Source organism: Protopterus annectens, chromosome 8.part0 (assembly GCF_019279795.1).
Source record: "Protopterus annectens isolate FY-2018-M chromosome 8.part0, PAN1.0, whole genome shotgun sequence".
In the NCBI taxonomy this organism is placed as follows: domain Eukaryota; kingdom Metazoa; phylum Chordata; order Ceratodontiformes; family Protopteridae; genus Protopterus; species Protopterus annectens.
The window spans coordinates 1,196,238,957-1,196,259,460 of NC_056741.1; the positions used below are offsets into that span (position 1 = coordinate 1,196,238,957).

Genomic DNA, 20,504 nt, shown 5'->3' on the forward strand with positions numbered 1-20,504 from the left:
ATATGTAAATGACACTTTATGGAGGGACTAAGGGGAAAATTTGGTTTCTTCAGAGGAAGCAAAGATATGCAAAAGCTGATTTGTGGATAAAATCAAGCACTAGAAATGGTGTGCTCTATAGTAGGTTAAATGTAATGCAATTAAGTTTTAAATTCACATCTCAGAGAATTAAGAGGCAAGGCTGGAGGGAAATTGAGTATTTTTAGCCACATGGCAGCTCCATCTTTTACATGAATGGAGGTAAAGCTGAGACGTCTCAAGAGAAGGATCAACAAAATGCTTTAAGTGTATCTTGTGTAGAAAGCTTAAATCAATACATACTGCTGAGAAATTTTGGGAGTGCAAGGACATTATAGCTTTAAATGAATTGCACAAGAGTAAGCAGACATATTTGAAAGTAAATGATGACAAAATTATGTCTTGAAATTAAGGTGGGATTTGTAGAGTAGATTGGCTTCATAATAAAAATAATTCATTGGGTGTCATTGTATTGAAACTGTAAATCATAACTTTTAATTACTTTAACTGATCAAAATTCCATTAATCGGAAAAATTAACATCTAAATGCTCAACCTAACAAGCAAAACATTTTTACAAGCTGTCATCGCCCCTTGCACCTCCAGATATCTATTTGCACTAAAAAATGCAACTGCTAGCTGTAGAACTTGCTCACATTAATGTAATCTATTAAAAAATAAAGTTTTCAAAATTTGTAGTCACATAGTAAATAAGTAGATAGGTGAGCTTTCCAGCTCTCAGGTTCTACAGGTGTAGCAGTAGCATTGGAACCGAGGTGGTTGTGTAACATATTTTATTTTTAGTATGTTCTAAATTTAACAAATACAGAGCCATACAACTTCAGAGTACCAAGAAGAGTTTGTTTTTATGGCAGTTTCATTTTTTCTTTTACTCTTGAGTCGCTTCACCTTAAGTCAGTATAGCCGCACAAGCACAACATGACTGACAACTCTGTAGTCTGTAAAATCCGTACTCAGCTATCTGCCTGCTCCCCAAAACAGTGTCTGTTTGTCAAGACTCCTCAAAATGAGATGCACTACATAATTAGGCAAGTATTTAGACTAGTATTTTTTCATGTGGAAGAATTAAGGAGCAAGGTTGGTGGACCTGAGTTGTCCTTGTCTAGTGTTAAATTCTCTGTACTAGAAAAGCTAAATAAAACTGCGACAAATTATTAATAGGTGAAATGTTGCCATATGAGAACAAGATGTTTTGTACAAGGTTATAAGCAAATTGTCTTTATGGGTGTCTCATCTTGCCAGTTTCTGAACAGTGGAATTTGTTGGGCTTGTCATATTAGTATGGGAACTATATTAAACCTGTCTTAACTAGGCAGACGCAGTTTGTCATTGGTAATATTTTGTTATACATTGTTATTCATGAGGTTGGTAGGCTGTAGATATAGAAAAGAAACACCATGAATCTGTGAGTCTAATATGAGACACTTGAAAAGAATGAGAATTTGCACACACATTTGTAATGCAGTTTAGTCTTGCACTTAATCATCTTATGCGTCTTAGCTCCAGACTTTTTGGGGTACAAACCAGCCTTTCACATGACCATGTAGTTTGGTTTGACTGCAAGGTAACTGAAAATAAATAACAGTTATGCACATTCCCACCTCATATGGTGTGGACTGACATTGCTGTATAGTAAGAAAAACACTTTTTTTTTTTTGGATAGTTCCATTTTTTGCATTTACTGTGTATATAGTTAGAAAGTGGGCAAATTAAAAAGAAGAAAGCAATTGGCACAGCAGCATGTATAAGTTTGGGATGTCCCTGGTTAAAAATAAAAGTACACTTTCTCTTGGCATATATGACCCAGTTACCATGAGACAGACAGAAAGGAAGCAATCCCTGTGTTTACTACAGATAAAGCTCTGCTCATAAGTCATACTGTCTTAACATAAAAACGTAAATGAAAGTCAAGACAGAAAGAAAAAACACTCAAGCATGCAACTCTGAATAGTACCACTGACACTAGTTGTACTGTTCATGATCTGTTTTATGACCTACTAACCTTAAATACTGAAACTCCATTCTAGCTCCATTTGCATTTCCTTGACTCTGAAATGATGGAAGAAAAAAACACACAGCAATGATGGAGCCAGACCACTTTAAACTACACATATGCAATTAAAAAAAAAACTCTAAACTAAACCTGCCATTACTGACTAGCAAACGACAATGGCAGAATTAAAAAAAAAAAAAAAAAAAAAAGATTTGTTTCTGCTTGCTGTCTGTGCCGGTTGTGTCCATGACTTTTTTTTGTAACATAACAGACTCTCTCACACTGTCTTTACAACAGTGCTTTCTAAGTGCTTTACTGATTTCAAAGCTGACAAAACACTTGGTGCTTTTTTCCCCTGTAATTAGTAGTACATGAAGCATTTCTGACAATGTGGACATCTAGTGGACATAAAGTGAAGTATCCACATAACACTGAAAAAAAAAAAAAGATGAAATTAAAGTAAAAAATTTAATTTTTTCCCAGTTATAAGAAAGGAACAGAACAGCTAATCAAATGTCATTAGCGGTATGACATCACTATGTCGGAAGCGAGAAAGATTAACCATTTATCAGAAGAAGAAATGAAAAATAAGAGTAAAAAACAATCTGGCAAACACCACTGTTTTAACAAAATTACAAAAAAGAAAAAAAGATTATCTTCACTGCAAAACATTTATAGCTGACACAAGGAAGAACAGAAAGGCAAAAAAAATTTCTATCAACTTCATCAGTTTCAGACAGCTAGAAAACATAAATCAGCAAATTACAGTCAGGATATAAATGAGAAAGTTAATTAGAAAATTTCTGGAAACCACTGGCGAAGACCACAAAAATTTAATAACACTGAACATTCCATAAAGTTCTACTACTTCCAGTGGACAAAAATATTAAATTAGGGCAGCATTTATTACAGTTCACTTTATTTTTTGCATATTAATTATGTCAGTGTTGTTAAATGGTAATTCAGAATACTGTTAATCATCTTTACCTAGGAATTTTTTCATTAGATTTTCCTCAGATAGTCCATTTCCCCATCCTATTTCTTCCTTCCTTTCTCTTAGCATGACTTTTGCAAAGCATTTAGTATGTAAAAATAAAATGTAGAAAATCTGTATTGTGACACAAATGTTAAAATAAAATATTGTGCTTTTGCATTATTTCATAAGAGTAGTAATACTGTCCAGAGTGGGTGGTGGTAGGAAATTACAGTACTGCCCAGAAACTGTGAGGCCTTCTCCCTGTGGTGTCAGGCCTCTGAATATCTCTGGGTGGTCTAGTATTCACCAGTGATACCAAAGTTGTTACTTTACATAAGTCTTTGTTCTAGGCATTTTTATTGCATATCAGATAGTAGCTTTCGCTCTGTTCTGAATATTTGGGTGGTGGTCTCTTATACCTGCCTTCCACGAAATTTATATTAAACCTAACTAGTAGCAACATGCATATTACAGTTATAAGTGTGTCTTGTGAATACAGTAGTTGTTGCATCTTTCGGCTTTTCCCGGTTAGGGGTTGCCACAGCGGAACTCCGGTCTGCTAATGATTGGTAGTTTATTTTTACGTGCCGAGTTACCAGCCCTGATGCACAGCCTTCAACGAAGGTATGTCCATTCACACATGTTTCCATACAGAAGACACTCTAACTGAGAATCGAACCGGACAGCGTCTTACTGTGAGGTAACAATGCTACCGCAGCACCACCACCGCGGTAGTACATATTGTAATTTGTTAAGTGCATTTACAGCAATTCATTATTGTAGAACAGATTGTGAAATTAATCCCCACATGTTCTATCCATAGGAGCATAGCCGGCCTTAGGCATAGGCCAACTAGGCGGGCGCCTAGGGCACTGGTCTAGCAGGAGCGCTTTTCCAGTATTTATTTGGTATAGGTAGACCAGGATGGGGGCACCAGGTAATGTGGTGGGGGGTGCCGTGGAGTCCTTTTGCCTAAGGCACCAGTTGACCTAGGGCCACTCCTGCATAGGAGACTTGTCACTTCATTAGAGCATTCTTTACATTTCTTCTTTCATTGTCAGGTTTGTGTTCTTAAGAAGTGATTTTCCTGTCTTTAAGTAAGTGTAATATTGTTAAAGAATACATTACCTTTTTTTTTTTTTTTTTTTTTTTTACAAGAAGTGAACTGGGAGTATTTTTTTTATTCCATTTTAAAACTCATATTTTGGTTTCATTACTACTAATGCTGTCTGCATTAGGTTTATTAACACTAAACCATTGTTCAGTCTTTGAAAATGTGTTGGCCAAATTAACATTTTAAATACATGTGTTGGCAGCATTATTGCCTTTTGATTATTGTATGTAGTGCAAACCACTTTTAAAGTTAAGTAATCAAGTTATACCTTCATGCACTCTTGGCAAATTTCTGAAAAATTCTTGTTTACTGGGTGACATTTGTATGCTTTTACTTTTCAGTTTTATAAGTTGTAAACCCTTAATGTTAAGTTGTCTATCTCGCCTTCATTCTTGCTGGATGGGTTCGGAGCCGACCTCGGCTCCGACTCGGCCACTCTAAAGCTCGAGAGTTGGTTCCACCGGCTCGAGGCTCCCCTTATATCCCACAATGCTAGGCGAGAGTTACCCCAGATCTCGTTTGCCGCTACAGCTTCGAGGTTGGTTGTTCTACCGGTTCCTGGTGAGTTTAAGCTTTTTCTATTAAAAGTTACTCTTTTTACCCCTTTTTTAGTTTAATTATTATCAAATTAGTGTAGTTCATTGAACTTTATCCCCGACCTAATTTTTTCCCGTTTTTTGTTTAAAAGAACTTTTAGTTCTTCCCTTGGGCCTTGGGCCTTCCCTTCCCTAGGGAGTGTTTGTGTAGTTTAAGCTACTGTTTATTGTACTTTATTTTTTAGTATTTTTACTAAAGTAATTATTTTGACAGGGTATAACTGGTGTGTTTGAGTGTGTGTTTGTGTTCACCAGTTAGGCTATGTCTAAAGAAGCAAAGGTCTCCGGATTCAAGAAGTGTGATGCGTGCTGTCAGAAAATGTCTGACAGACGCTCACACTTCTTGTGTCTATTGTCTGGGGCCTTTGCACCTGCAGGACTCCTGTGCTGTTTGCCATGGCTTCAGCCCCAGGGTCCTGCAGGAAAGAAAAAACAAGCTTATTCTGAGAGGCTTGTTGAAGCCTGAGGATTCCCTGTCTGTCTCAACAGGGAAGCCCTCCAAGGCATCGAGGTCTTCGGCTCCGGCTTCTGAGCCGAGACCTCAGGTTGTTCAACCTTTGCCTTTATCGGCTCCGGCTGGAGCCGATAAGACTCAGTCCACAGTTTCTGTGGCTTCCTCGGCTCCGGCCGGAGCCGAGGTTATCGAGGTACCCGTGTCGGCTCCGACAAGATCTTCGGAGCCGACAACCAGAAAGAGGTCTAGGTCACCTTCTCTTGGCTCCGTTCATTCGGCTCCAGGATCTCCCCTGCTGTCTGAACGGAGCCAAAGGTCTCATTCCTCTAGGTCATCGAGGCTGTCCGATCATGACCTTCAGAGGGTGGTGAGTCGACTACTCAAGTCTGAGGCACTAGCCCAGATGCTTCAGAGCCCGACTCATCAGTCGGTGCCTGCCCCGGTCCATCAACTCTTTCCTCCTTCGACTCTCTTGAGTTCGGAGCCGGGTCGTGTCGGAACCGAGACTGTGGTCACCTCGGAGCCGAGACAATTGTCTTCGGCCCCGTCGTCGGCTCCGTTTTCTTCCATGGAGGAATCTCGGCGCCGGACTTCCCTCGTCGGCTCGAGGGGGTGAGTGGCATCGGACCCTTGTCCGACCCCCCTCTCCCTCTCGGTGCTTCGGCGCTGGTGAGTTCGGCTCCGACATCGGCCTCGGAACCATCACTGTCGGTGCCGAGGGGGGTCCTTAGCTCCTCGGAGCGGGGACCTCTGGCTCTGCCTGACAGGGGTGCTTTCGAGGTCATGCGGAGTGTGTTAGAGCCTGGCTCTACTCCACAGTCGGCTCCGTCAGCCCCTCCCTCTATACTGCCTCAGGGTAAGTCGACTCACTCCCTCATCCCGGACCGCAGAGAGCCAACTCCTCAGGAGCTCCCTTTGGGGATTTCATCCTCTTCCGAGGCCTCTCCTGATTTGGCAGAAGAGCCCCCTCGGAAGAGGAAGTGCAAGAGGAAGCACATTGACTCACCTGAGTCTATCACTTCCGACACAGATCTGGATGATTCTGAGGGTTCCCCCCGTTCCCCTTCTGAAGATGTCTCATTTGCAGACATTCTGGAGATCCTTAAACAGAGGGAAATTGGCCAGCCCTCAACCCTTCGGAGGACGAATCTGTGTATCTTGAGGCATTTGGCTCTCGTGCTTCCAGCTCCTCGGTCTCCCCCTTGACCCCCTCATGCAGGTGGTTGCTAAAAGGCATGGACGGCTCCTGATTCAGTGGACCCCACTCCCAGGAGACCCTCCAAATTCATCACAGCTCCATCAGACAAGGAATTTTTATCAAAAGGAGTCTCTGTGGATGCTATGGTGGTAGCTGCCGCCACAAAGAAGGAACTGGCTGATCCTTCAGTGCCTGTCCATCCACCTAACAAGGAATCTAGGTCCATGGATAGGTACGGGAAGCGGATGTTCTCCTCAGCGACATTCACTATGCGTTCGCTGAATTACCTGTGCCATTTCACTCGTCTTCAAAGGGACTTGATCAAAGAAGCGAGTGAAATGCTGAAGGACCCTACAGCTGCGGGTTTCCAAGAGAAAATGAACACGCAGCTGGCTATCCTTAATTCTATTTCCAACTCCTCCATGCGCCTCCTCTCTTATGCGGCCGATGGAGCGAGCAGAGCCGCAGGAACAGGGGTAGCCTTACGTAGGCACGCCTGGATGCGGCTATGCAATTTTGCGGAACCTTTCAAGACGTCTTTCACGAACTCCCCTTTTGATGGATCATCTCTTTTTGGTCCACAAGTGAAAGAAACCCTGACTAGGTGCGAGACTGATGGCAAGACCCTTTCTGCCGTCGGAGTCCGTTTTTCTACTCCTTCTAGGCCTTACCCCAAAGGCCAGAAGGGGGGAAAGATGTGGTTCCGTAAACAATCCCAAGGGACTTCGCCTGACGCACAGAGTCGGTTCCCCGCCAGAGGCAGAGGGGGGAACAACAATGGTAGACGTCGCCCTAGAGGCAGAGGGGGTCCGCAGAACCAGGGCAATCGAGAAACGTCCTCCGATAAGCCCTTTCAGCATCCCTGAGGTGTTGCCCGACTGCCCATCTTCGGAGGCAGTCGGGGGAAGATTGTCACTGTACCCAGAAGCCTGGCTATCCTTGACACAAGACAAATGGGTACAGTCCATCATTTCCGAAGGTTATTCTATTCCCTTTCTTCGCTTTTCCAAATCAGTCAAGAACATCCCTTCCAGATGTCCCACCCGCGCAAAGGGATATAGCAGCTTTGGAAATTTCAAAACTGCTTGCAAAAGAGCTATTCAGCCAGTGCCAGCAGACCAACTAGGATCCGGAATCTACTCAAGGTTCTTTTAGTTCCAAAGAAAACAGGGGACTGGAGACCAATTTTGGATCTCAGTATCTTGAACAGATCGGTCAAGAAAACAAGATTTCGGATGGTCACGCTGCAATCCATTCTTCCCCTATTGGGAAAAGGAAACTGGATGTGCTCTATAGACCTTCAGGATGCGTACTATCACATAAAAATGAACAGACGCTCCAGAAGATTCCTCCGCTTCAGGCTGGGAACCAGTCATTTTCAATTCAGGGCCCTGCCCTTTGGTCTCACCACTGCCCCCCGGGTGTTTACCAAATGCATGGCAGTGGTAGCTTCTCACCTGAGACGACAAGGATTCCAGGTGTTTCCATATTTGGACGACTGGCTCCTCACAGCTCCCACCAAGCATCTCCTTCTGATGGCCAGAGATTACACTTTTCGCCTTTCAAAAACTGGGTATCTCAATATATTGCGTTAAGTCTGTTTTGTCGCCTTGTCGTACTATTACCTACATAGGCGCAAAATTAGATACTGTAAACATGTCTGCAACACTAACGAACCAAAGGATATCAGACATTCAAAAATTGGTATCACTACTTCTCAACAACAACAGAGCCAGAGCCAGGTTAGTTCTAAAGGTGTTGGGAATCATGGCAGCGGCCATACCCCTCCTTCCATTGGCCAGATACCACATGCGGATCCTTCAGTGGATGCTCTTTTCTCAATGGTCATACCAGGAACTTCCAATGTCTCACACCATTATGATCACGCAAGCGTGCAAAAAGCATCTCATGTGGTGGATGTCTTCCCCCCAGCTCCTGTTGGGGAGACCATTTGTTCCACCTCCTCCGGTTACTACTCTGACAACGGATGCCTCCCTGATCGGGTGGGGGGGGCATTATCAGGGCAGGACAGTCCAGGGCACATGGCAACCAAACGAATGCCACTTGCACATAAATGTTCTGGAGATGAGAGCAGTGCTTTTAGCGTTGCAAGCCCTTCAACACTCTCTTCCCTTGGGAACGATTGCAATCCAGACAGACAATATGTCTGTAGTGTGGTACATCAACAAACAAGGCGGAACCAGATCATACCCCTGTGTCGAGAAGCACTCAGACTGTGGCAATGGGCGATTTCTTCTCAGCGTTTTCTGATAGCAACGCACATCCCCGGGAAGTCCAATCACATTGCGGACAAGTTGAGCAGAGCTGTTCTCATGCCTCACGAGTGGTCTCTGAAAGACTCTGTAGTGAGAGAGATTTTTCTCAAGTGGGGTCAGCCTTGCTGCGATCTTTTGCTACTCCCCAAAACACCAAGTGCAGAGAATACTTCACTCTATTCCCTTTACCAGGCCAACCCAGCAGGGACGCGCTAGTCCAAGTTTGGCCCCGGGGACTTCTGTATGCATTTCCCCCTTTCCCACTGATCTCTCAAGTAATACAGAAAGCTATCGCTCAGAAGGCCTCATTGATCCTCATTGCTCCTTACTGGCCTCGACAAGTGTGGTTCCCCTTTCTGCATCGATTTCTTTTGGAGCGACCGTGGAATCTGGACCTAGTTCCAGATCTTTTGATCCATCAGTCGGGTCAGTTTCATCGCTCCCTCCCCTCTCTGAGCCTCACTGCTTGGTTCCTCCACTTCCAACCGTAGCCAGGCTTCCTCAATTATCTCACTCTGTTAGAGATATTTTGATAGCTTCCCATAAATCTTCCACTCGAAAGATTTATTTGAGTAAGTGGAAACGATTTTCATATTGGGCACAAGGAAAGGACATAGATCCTTTCACCGCTTCCATCCAACTAGTCCTCGATTTTCTTGCTGAACTCTTCCATGCAGGTTCATCTCCATCTACTCTTAAGGTTCAATTGGCAGCTATTTCTAATTTCCATGTGGGTATTTCTGAATCCGCCCTAATGTCCCACAAACTCTGCAAAGCCTTTTTGAAAGGAGTTTTTCTTCTCAGACCTCCTGTAAGAAATCCTCCTTCTCCTTGGGACCTAAATTTAGTTCTTGCTTCTTTGATTCTTTCCCCTTTCGAACCTGCAGCTTCATGTTCCTTAAAGTTATTATCATGGAAAACTCTCTTTCTGGTGGCTATCACATCAGCTAGAAGAATTTCAGAACTTCAAGCACTCAGTTGTCGTTCTCCTTACCTTGTGTTCCATAAGGACAGAGTTTCCTTACGAACTAACCCGTCCTTTTTGCCTAAGGTGGTTTCAACATCAAATCTAAACCAATGCATTGACCTCCCTGTCTTTTTCCCGGAGTATTCAAATAGGTCTGAACAAAATTACACTGTCTGGATGTTCATCGTCAATTAAGGTACTACTTGGACAGGACGAAACAATTCAGAAAATCTGATCAGCTGTTTGTCTCCTATGCGGAAAGCAGAAAGGGACTTCCAGTTTCAAAGGTATCTTTATCCAGATGGCTAACATCTCTGATTACCCTTGTTTATGAGATTAGACACAAAAACTGCCTAATAAGCCTAAAGCCCATTCCACCAGAGCTTTGGCTACTTCTCTAGCCTTCCAAGACAGACTGCCTATTGACACCATTTGTGCAGCGGCTACTTGGGCTACTCCTCACACTTTTATTTCCCATTATAAGTTGGATTTAGCTTCTAGGCATAGAGCTAATTTTGGTTCCACTGTTCTCAGGAGTCTGTTCCGTTAGGCCACCCGGGACAAGGTGCTAGGGACGCGGTCCCATCCAGCAAGAATGAAGGCGAGATAGACAACTTAACCTAAAGAAGTTATGTTCTTACCCTAACGTTCCATGTTAGTTGTCTTCTTCGCCTTCTTCTTGCGTCCCACCCTCCTTCCCCCTGGCCTGGACAGACCTAGAGGAGTTGTGATCGTGACCTCTCTTTCTACCACCTCTTTCTTAGCTATATGCTATTATGCATATTTCTTGTTTCAGGATGTAGGTCACCCTTCTTCTTCCTGTTGTTAGAGGTGGATTCTGTTTTCACAGTTATACTGTTTCTGTTATAAGCTGGGGTTAGCTTACAAACGAGATCTGAGGTAACTCTCGCCTAGCATTGTGGGATATAAGGGGAGCCTCGAGCCGGTGGAACCAACTCTCGAGCTTTAGAGTGGCCGAGTCGGAGCCGAGGTCGGCTCCGAACCCATCCAGCAAGAAGAAGGCGAGAAGAAGACAACTAACATGGAACGTTATGGTAAGAACATAACTTCTATTTTTTGCCTTTCAGCCTATGGTTTATTTCACTCAGCGTTTCATTTTATTTCAGGTATCATTGTGGCACACTATCTGCAGAGCATCACTCCAAGCCTGGCACTGGGAGGGGAGCTGGTATATCATCGCAGGCCAGGAGAAGAAGGCACTGTTATGTCTTTGGCTGGCAAATACACAGGTATACAGTCCGGGATTTAAAGGCAAATATACAAGTGCAGACTTGAATTTTTATGTGGTAGATGCTCTGAGACTGCATTTAACATTTGATGTAGTGTATTGTCAAAACCTGCTTCAGCTCATCTGGTTGTGTTACATGTATTACATGGAAGGATAAAGGAGTCTGTAGTCTTCTTTCATGCTGTTTTGGCTTAATTTATGCAAATTGCTGGAATGACATTTGCTTTTTGGAGGTTGTGTGGTCTTGTCTTGCCACGTAGTAATTTTGAATAGCTGCTTGTCTGTGGCATTTTAGGAAGATCTCCTCTTATTTATCTTTCTGTATATTGGTGTGGAGCAATTCTGGGATGCATGTTTTTTTTTTTTTCCCTTGCTTTGATTTGGTGAGGACTTTGTTTTTATGCCTGTGTTGCTGACACATTGTGTGTCATCTGTAAAGCTGGTTGTTATTGCCATTTAATGGAGTGAATGGTGCTTGAATATTGGCATTCCTGTTGTAGTATGGTAGCTGAGAAAGTTCCTTGCAGGCATTTTGAATTTGGGATGGACCTGGCATGTCCTAGATGTTGGATGCAACTGTGATGATAATTGTGTAGAACTGGGGGAAGGAGTTGTGTGAAAAGAACAGTGCTGAGCAGTTATCTGAATTTGTCACTTGCACTGGCATTAATTTTATTTCCTTCATTAGTGAGGACTAAGGCATAAAGAGGTGGGTAGCTTTGAATCAGAAGGATAAAATCTATAAAATCCAACTGTTTAGATGGGAGCGTCTGCAAGCAGTGTGATTTTAGCTACGTTGTACTTCAGTGTGCTTTTGGTTATTTGGGTATTGTATACTAGTGGCATGTCCATGTGTGAAGTAAGACATTTGAGAAGATTCAGGGATGTATTTAATAAGCACATGCATTTCAAAAGGGAGTTGAGTGGTTTGTGGGTACTCTGATTGCATCAAGATTCTAGCTGTCATAAAAGGCAGGGTAAAGAAATAGATTTTGTTTATTTTATGTCACTTTGCTGTTAATTTTTTCACATTATTGCATGTTTTTTATTCTTGAGGTGTGCTTTTTACTGTAATTTTAGGAGCTGCTTATTAACACTAGTTGTTGTTTAATTTGTTCTTTATTTTCAGTTGCTAATGTTAACCTTTCCCTATCTTTTCCAGCCAAAGACTGGATTGCAACGGTGACATTAGGACAAGCTGGAGCTCATGCTTCATACTACCATAAAGCAAGTGAACAGGTAGATCCTCGTGCTTTTCTATTGTTGTGAAGCATAACTTAACTTTACCTATCTCATATTTAGGTGTTCATACTAAACAAAAATCCACTTAGGATCATACCACAGATGTATCACTAGTTCTTCTCATTAGGAGTAATGTATAACTATTGATCATAGGATGGGTAAGGCCAATCTAAAACCAAGTGAACGGTTAATCTGAAGTACTTAATTTATCTGCAACCTGTGGGTATTCGGATCCATATCGGATCCGAGCCGGCAACATTTTTCAAGCATCTGCTCCAAGCTCCTCCCTTTACCTATAATCCCTCACATCTCCTACCTTCCCTCAGGATCTCGTTTGCCGCTTCATGCGTACGGATCGTGGTCTTTATAGCTCCAAGTTGGGTGTAGTAAGTGGTACTTTTTGGTATATATTTAGTGTGAGTGCAGTCGTTTTTTGATCATCCCTTTCCTCCCCTTCGTCGTTCGTCGGTTTTCTGTTTAAAAAATAAAAACATAGTAGTTTAAAAAGTTGGGAATTTGTGAGGTAGTGTAGGCCTAACTGTCGTTTGTTGTGTTTGTGTGTGTGTGTTTGTGTGTGTGTGTTTGTGTGTGTGTGTTTGTGTGTGTGTGTGTGTGTGTGTGTGTGTGTGTGTGTGTGTGTGTGTGTGTGTGTGTGTGTTTGTGTTTGTGTGTGTGTTTGTGTGTGTGTTTGTGTGTGTTTGTGTGTGTTTGTGTGTGTTTGTGTGTGTGTGTGTGTGTCTGTGTCTGTGTCTGTGTCTGTGTCTGTGTCTGTGTCTGTGTCTGTGTGTGTCTGTCTGTGTGTGTCTGTCTGTGTGTGTCTGTCTGTGTGTGTCTGTCTGTGTGTCTGTGTCTGTGTGTCTGTGTCTGTGTGTCTGTGTGTCTGTGTGTCTGTCTCTGTGTGTGTGTGTGTGTCTGTGTGTGTCTGTCTGTCTGTGTGTGTGTGTGTCTGTCTGTGTGTGTGTGTGTCTGTCTGTCTGTGTGTGTGTGTCTGTGTAGTTTTACTGAGTGGTGTGTGGTGATGGCCGAGCAGCCAAAACCAACATTTAAAAAATGCACAGTGTGGCCACAAGCTTTCACCGGCTGATGGCAACACTCTGTGTGTTATTTGCCTGGGTGTTCCCCACCTTTCTTTGCCGTGTAGTGTGTGTGTGCAGGGTTCAACCCTAGGGCGTTGAAAGGAAGGCAAAACTGGTAGCTTAAGGGCCTGCTACCAGTTTCTGCATTGGATTTGACGACTTCGACATCGGCTCCAGTAGCAGACCAACCCCCCCCCCCCCTCAGGCTGGGACTCAACCTCCCTCTAAGCCTTCTGAGACTGGGACAAAACCAAAGGATAAAGATAAGGACAAGAGAGACGAGGAGAAAAAAGCAGAAAGGCACCACAAATGGTCCACGGAGCGGGAGTCATTTCCCAGTCCACCTACTAAAGTTGTTAGGACCACCTTTCCTCAGCTCCATTCCCCGAGGTTCTCCCCGGAACCCTCGGACCAGAGGCCTTCTTCGAGGTCGTCTCACAGACCAGCCAGATCAGACTCTGTTGCCTCTTCGAGGTCGACTCTGAGTCTGTCTGAGCTTGGCATGGACAAGATGATGCGGAGGTTCATTTGGACCCAAATCGAAATGGGAGTCTTGCCAGGCCCCTCTTCAGTCTGAGAGAGGACCTCTGTGCCCTTCTTCCATCCAAACTCTCCTTCCCTGATCCAACCTGTGGTTTCGGAGTTTATGGATAGGATCCTTAGAGCTGGGGGTTCGGCGCCGACGGTCCCTCCAACCTCAATGCTGGCAATTACCTTGAGTTCCTCGGATCAGACTTGTTCAGATCCGAGCAACTCTTGGGGCCGAGAACGGGGAGCCGAATCTGAGGGAACGTAGATGTCTTCGGCTCAGACTTTGTCTGATCCAAGCCATTCCTTTGGAACCCTGGCTACCTTGGCCTCAGCCACGATCCTCACAATGGAGCCTGGGAAAGCTTCATCCTTGTTGGTTGCTAATGAGGTGCACTCTCCTTTGGCCTTCGTGGTGGAGAGGGTCCTCTCCCAAGGATTGAGACCCCCAGCCCATTGCCTTGGACTCCACCCAAGCTGCCGTAGATTTGGTCATGACTCCCATCAACTTGTCCCAGGGACAGGCCATGCTACAGGACCCCCCCCCCTGTGACTTATGAGCCCTCTTCAGCGAGTCCCACTGAGGAGGCTGCCCGTAAGCACTCGTGTAAGGAAAAGGCAGATGGACCCCCCCACGAGTTCCTCACAGAAGATACTGACTTGGATGAAGGTTAGGGTTCCCAGGGTTCCCCCAGGTCACCTCCCGAGGATGTCTCCTTTGGAGACATCATGGAAATTCTCCACCAGAGGGGAGGTTGGTCAGCCCCAAAATCCTCTACGGACGAGTCAGTATTCCTGGAGGCCTTTGGCACGGGCCCATCTACATCCTAGGTGTCCCCTCCTGCAGATCCATTAGTGGATCTCATTACCACGCGGGCATGAAAGGAGCCTGACACCATAGATCCAATACCCAAACGCCTAGACAGGATCCTTTCTCCTCCCACAGACAGGCCTGGTACAAGGGATTCCTGGTGGATGCTATGGTGGTTGCAGCTGCCACCAAGAGAGAACTGGCTCAGGAAAGTTCTTCGGTCCACTCTCCAGACAAGGAGTCTAGGGTGGTGGATCAGTTTGGGGAAGCAAGTCTTTTCTTCAGCAACATTTTCTATACGAGCGCTGAATTATTTGGCATACGTCATTCAACTCCAGCGAGACCTAGTCACGGAATTCGCTGTATCGCCCCCCCCAGATGACAAATGACTGTTCTCTGTGAAAATGTCGACTCTGAAATCTGTTTCGAACACGTCTATGCATCTTCTTTTCCATGCCATGGAAGGAGTGGCTAGGGCGGCTGGGACCGGTTTAGCTATGAGGCGGCATGCTTGGCTCAGACTCTGTCAATTCGCGGACCCCTTCAAGGCGTCATTCACAAATGCTCCCTTTGACGGTTCCTCCCTGTTCGGGAAGACAGTTCATGACATCCTGGTCCAGAGCAAGAAGGTCGGGAAGACTCTGTGTCGGAGTCCGCTTCTCTAGCCCTCAAAGATCCTTTTTTAGGAATCCAGAGAGGGCAAAAGAAGATGTGGTTCCAAAAAACTCAGTTTTTCCAGGACACTCGGGACAACTTGCCCCCTAAAGACAGAGGGGGACAAGACAGATGCCGTCCCAGAGGCAGAGGGGGCCCGAGGAACTTTGGGTATAGGGAGACATTCTCGGACAGACCCGCGCAGCAACCCTGAGGGGTTGCCCGACACTCCTACTCTGAAGACAGTCTGGGGAAGATTGTCATTGCACCTAACAGCTTTGGGAGACCATTACGACGGACTGTTGGGTGCTCCAAATTATATCTAGAGGATACTCCATCCTGTTTGTTGCCCCACCTGTCCAACCAAAGCACCTTCCGGATGTTCCACCTGCTCAAAGGGAGGCAGCAGCGCACAAAATTTCAAAGCTGCTTCACAATCCGGCCATCGAGCCGTTCCCCCCAGATCAGTCTGGATTAGTTTACTCCAGGTTCTTTTTAGTGCCAAAAAAGACGGGGGACCTCAGGCCAATATTGGACCAGTCAACCCTGAATCTGACTGTAGCCAAGCACAAATTCCAGATGGTCACCTTGCAGTCCATTCTACCTTGCCTCCGAGAATGCGACTGGATATGCTCGATAGACCTCCAGGGCGCTTACTACCATTTAAAAATTTGCAGAAGCTCCAGGAGATTCCTTCGCTTCTGGCTGGGAGCCAATCATTTCAAGTTCAAAGCCCTATCCTTTGGTCTCACCACAGCCCCCAGGGTGTTTACCAAGGTTATGGCAGTCATAGCAGCATACCTGAGGCTTCAGGGAATTCAGGTGTTTCCTTACCTAGATGATTGGCTCCTCGCTGCTGCCACCAAGTATCTACTTTGCATGGCCAGAGACTCCTTCCTGCATCTTGCAGTCAATCTAGGGATTACCATCAACATCTCCAAGTCCCGCTTGAACCCGACACAGACCTTGGAATTCATAGAGGCATGGCTGGACACTCTACTATTGCAAGTTTTTCTCAATCGGGACAGGGTCCAGAACCTACGGGCTCATGTCTCAGTGATCCTCTGTTTCAGGACGCCAACGGCGAGCGATGTTCTCTGAGCCCTAGGCTCCATGGCTGCAGCAATTTCAATCCTTCCCTGTATGTGCCTTCACATGGGGGTGCTTCAGTTGACCCTGGCAGTTCAGTGGTCTTGGTTAGACCTCCCCATGGACTATCCAATACGAATCAGCAGAGCCTGCAAAATTTCACTTCTTTAGTGGCTCCAATCGCTGGAAATCTTGGCAGGTCGTCCCTTCTTAACACCCCCCAGTCCAAGCCACAGTGACCACGGACGCCTCCCAGCCCGGGTGGGGGGGCAATTTTGGGGAGGATGGTCCAAGGCACATGGTCCCAGACCGAGACCAGGTTGCACATCAATGTTCTGGAGATGAGGGCAGTGCTTTTAGCGTTGCAAGCCTTCCATGCTGTTCTTCCCCTGTGGACGATTGCAGTTCAGTCAGACAAACATGTCTGTTGTCTGGTACATCAACAAACAAGGAGGAACCAGATCTTACCCTCTCTGCTGTGAGGCCATGAGAGTGTGAGCGTGGGCAATCGCACATCCTGGGATGCGCCAGCATTTTAGCAGAAAGACTGAGTTGGGCTATTCAAATGCCATACGAGTGGTCTCTGAAACAGTCAGTAGCGGAGGAGATCTTCCTTGCATGGGGTCACCCTTGCTGCAGTCTCTTCGCATCTCCTTCCAATGCGAAGTGCAGCGAGTTCTTTGCTGATCCCCTCACCAGGGTACTCCCCCAGAGACTCTGTCGTCCATGCTTGGCCTCCCGGGTTACTGTATGCTTATCCCCCATTACGTCTCATTCCGAAGTTTCTTCAGAAAGCTTGCTGACTGGGGTGCAAAGTGATCCTCATTGCCCCGTTCTGGCCTCATCAGGTGTGGTTCCCCTTCCTCTGGTCTCATGCTCTAACTCCTCCACAGATTCTGGATCCCTGCCTGGATCTCATCTCTCATCCCTCGGGTATTAGTCTGCCCGATCTGGGCAGCCTCATGCTGATGGCTTGGTTGCTCCAGTTCCCTTGATTGCTAGGGCTTCCGGTCTGTCATCTTCAGTAAAGAATATTTTGGTGGCATCCCACAAAGCTTCCACTAGGAAGGTTTATCGCAGCAAATGGAAACGCTTCTCTGTTTGGGCTTCTCAGAGAAACCTAGATCCATTTACAGCCCCGGTTCCTGCAGTGTTGGAGTTTTTGTCCTATATTTTCCAACAAGGGGCTAGTTCCTCTACGGTGAAAGTACAACTGGCAGCCACATCTAATTTTCATGTTGGTGAAAATCTGATTGCTCTGGCCTCTCTGAGATTGTGTAAAGCTTTTCTGAAAGGTACTTTTCTTTTACGTCCCCCGGTTAAGGATTTTGTCCCTCCTTGGGACCTTACCCTAGTTCTACAGGCGTTGGTGGCACCCCCATTCGAACCAGCAGAGTCAGTAGATTTGAATTTCCTGTCCTGGAAGACAGCTTTTCCAGTGGCCATTACTTTGGCCAGAAGGTTTTCTGAGATCCAAGCTTTGTCTGCCGTGCACCCCGTACTTGATCTTTCATAAAGACAGGGTTTTGCTCCGCACAAACTCTTCTTTCTTACCGAAAGTAGTTTCTGAATCAAATATTAACCAGATGAATCAAATATTAACCAGATGAGTAATCTGCCTGTGTTCTTTCCAAATTTCCAGAACAAGGGTGAATATAAGATGCATTTGCTAGATGTTCATAGACAGCTTTGTTTCTGTTTACACAGGACTAAACAATTCCATAAGTCTGACCAGTTATTAGTGTCCTTTTCTAGACCCTTTTTGGGCAAGGCCATTTCCACGGTCTCCTTAGCTAGATGGATTACACAATGTATACTGCAAGTGTATAAGGATAAAGGTCTGTCCCCACCTGGTCCTATTAAAGCTCATTCTACCAGATCTATGGCAACTTCTGCTGCCTTTTGGTCTAGGGTTTCTAGGGATGATATCTGTGTAGCAGCGACCTGGGCAAGGTCACATACATTTATTTCTCATTATAAGTTGGATTTGATCTCTAGAGGGCAAGCATTATTTGGCTCTGCAGTGCTCAGGAATATCCTTCCATGAGTGCCTCCCAGGAGTTTTGGTAGATGGGGACTCTGTCCCACAGGTTGCAGATAAATGAAGTTAACTACTTCAGATAAAAAAGTTATGTACTCACCAGAACATTCCATTTGAGTAGTTATACTTCATTTTCAGCAACCGTCCTGCCCTCCTTCCCCCGAACCTCTTCTAGGTTAGTGTTACTGAGTTGCTAATAGTTTGAATAGTGGCAAACTCGATCTGAGGGAAGGTAGGAGATGTGAAGGATTATGGGTAGGAGAGGAGCCTGGAGCGTGGAGCAGATGCTTGAAAAATGTTGCTGGCTCGGATCCGATATGGATCCAAATACCCACAGGTTGCAGAAAATGAAGTATCAGATGGAATGTTATGGTGAGTACATAACTTCTTTTTTTGAGCACAAAAAAGGAAAATGGCAACGAATATAATTGCTCACAAGGGCAGTACTTACCCATGTAACTATGAAGGTATAAAACATTTGCATTCAATAAATATTTTTATGTTCTTAAGCAATAGCCTGCACTTTAGAGTCCAATTTTATTTCTGTCTTTGTTTTTCCATACAGCTTAGCCATTTATTTTTGGAGTCTAGTTGGTCTGGATTATGGATTTGTTTGCGGTATATTGACTGAATGGGAAAGCATCTTTTAGAAGCTTTCTTGAATGTTGTGTTTATGAGAGCGAGCATTAAGAAAAAAGTACAACCACGACAGTCAAAATCTCCAGTATCAGTCTTTACTTAGTGCACAAAGAAACACTAGCGCTTTCATGATAAGCTTCATCAGGTGTAATGAAAAAGCACTACCTAAACACACGTTCTATACAAAAATAGCATAGTCACATGACAAAAGCAATTACAAATTAAAAGGGTAACAACTATATGCTTATGTAAAACAATTTTAAAAACATACATATACATTTTATATCATAAAACAACTTAGAATAATCTTCATAGTGGTGCATGAGTTTACTAAATAAAAAACATCTCCTTAGAGGTCTTGATTTCAGCCTCGGTCTAACTTTCATTTAGCCCACTGCCTACATTTGCCCTCATCCTGACAATCCAAGTAGACTCAAGTTCCTCTGTTTTATGCCTCACATCTTCTATTCTAATACTATCAAAAATTCTCCCAGTAACTAAAAACTTAACTGTGTGCAGAGTCTGTATCATGAATATGTTTAGTCAAGGTATTTACACAATTAGACTTACTTATGTGATAAATATGTTCCCTTATTCTATCTTTAAAAGGCCTGTCAGTCATATGGTATATCTTGCGTATTGTCAGAAATGCAGTAAATTTTATATAGGTAAGACTGACAGGCATTTTAAAGATAAAATAAGGGAACATATTTATCACATAAGTAAGTCTAATTGTGTAAATGCCTTGGCTAAACAGAGGAACTTGAGTCTACTTGGATTGTCAGGATGAGGGCAAATGTAGGCAGTGGGCTAAATGAAAGTGCACCACTTAGACCGAGGCTGAAATCAAGACCTCTAAGGAGATGGTTTTTATTTAGCAAACTCATACACCACTACGAAGATTATTCTTAGTTGTTTTATGATATAAAATGTATATGTATGTTTTGTCCTATATATGTTATTTTAAGAGGTTATGCCTCTGGAAGTGGAGTTGCGAACAACTGACAACCTGTTTTTGATTTTTTTCCTCTGTTAATGGATAAGTTTGTGGATGTTGGTCAGTGACTTTGCATCTGGATTTCTGTAGTGAGAATGCCTGGTTTGCTCAGTTTTATCTTGATTAAGATTTTTCTAACTTGTTTTCATTTTTCCTTACTAGATGCAGTTAGGGGTGGAGTTTGAAGCAAACACACGGATGCAGGACACAACTTTCTCATTTGGTTACCAGCTTGACCTGCCAAAAGCAAACCTTCTGTTTAAGGGTAAGCTATCAGTCGATTGCTTGGGTTGTAGTCTTACATACTTACATTCTCAAGCTGTTATTGAGAGTGATTCATCCATAAAATTAAACTGCAGTCGAGTTTGTAATACTGTATAACACAGTAGACTAGAATAAGAGCATGACTGCAAGAATGTAGGTGCTGAGCTCTGTTTTTAAGTCGAAAATTGTATGGCATCAGGCTTCCAAGAAAGTAGATGTTCATAGTGTTTCACTGTTGCAGTCATTACTCTTAGGTTATCCTGCTGGCAGGCTACCCTCAGTCGGCCAGAATTCCAAAGTCT

The 20,504-nt window shown here is 44.3% G+C and overlaps 1 protein-coding gene across 1 annotated transcript in view; it reads left to right on the top strand.

The window, feature by feature from the left end:
- TOMM40 (translocase of outer mitochondrial membrane 40) overlaps positions 1-20,504 on the top strand; it is a 278,102-nt gene that overhangs the window by 206,106 nt on the left and 51,492 nt on the right. Inside the window, exons 7-9 of the mRNA XM_044080684.1 lie at positions 10,740-10,862; positions 12,024-12,100; positions 20,101-20,203. Of these exons, the coding sequence (XP_043936619.1) occupies positions 10,740-10,862; positions 12,024-12,100; positions 20,101-20,203 (303 nt within the window). The remainder of the gene's footprint in view (positions 1-10,739; positions 10,863-12,023; positions 12,101-20,100; positions 20,204-20,504) is intronic.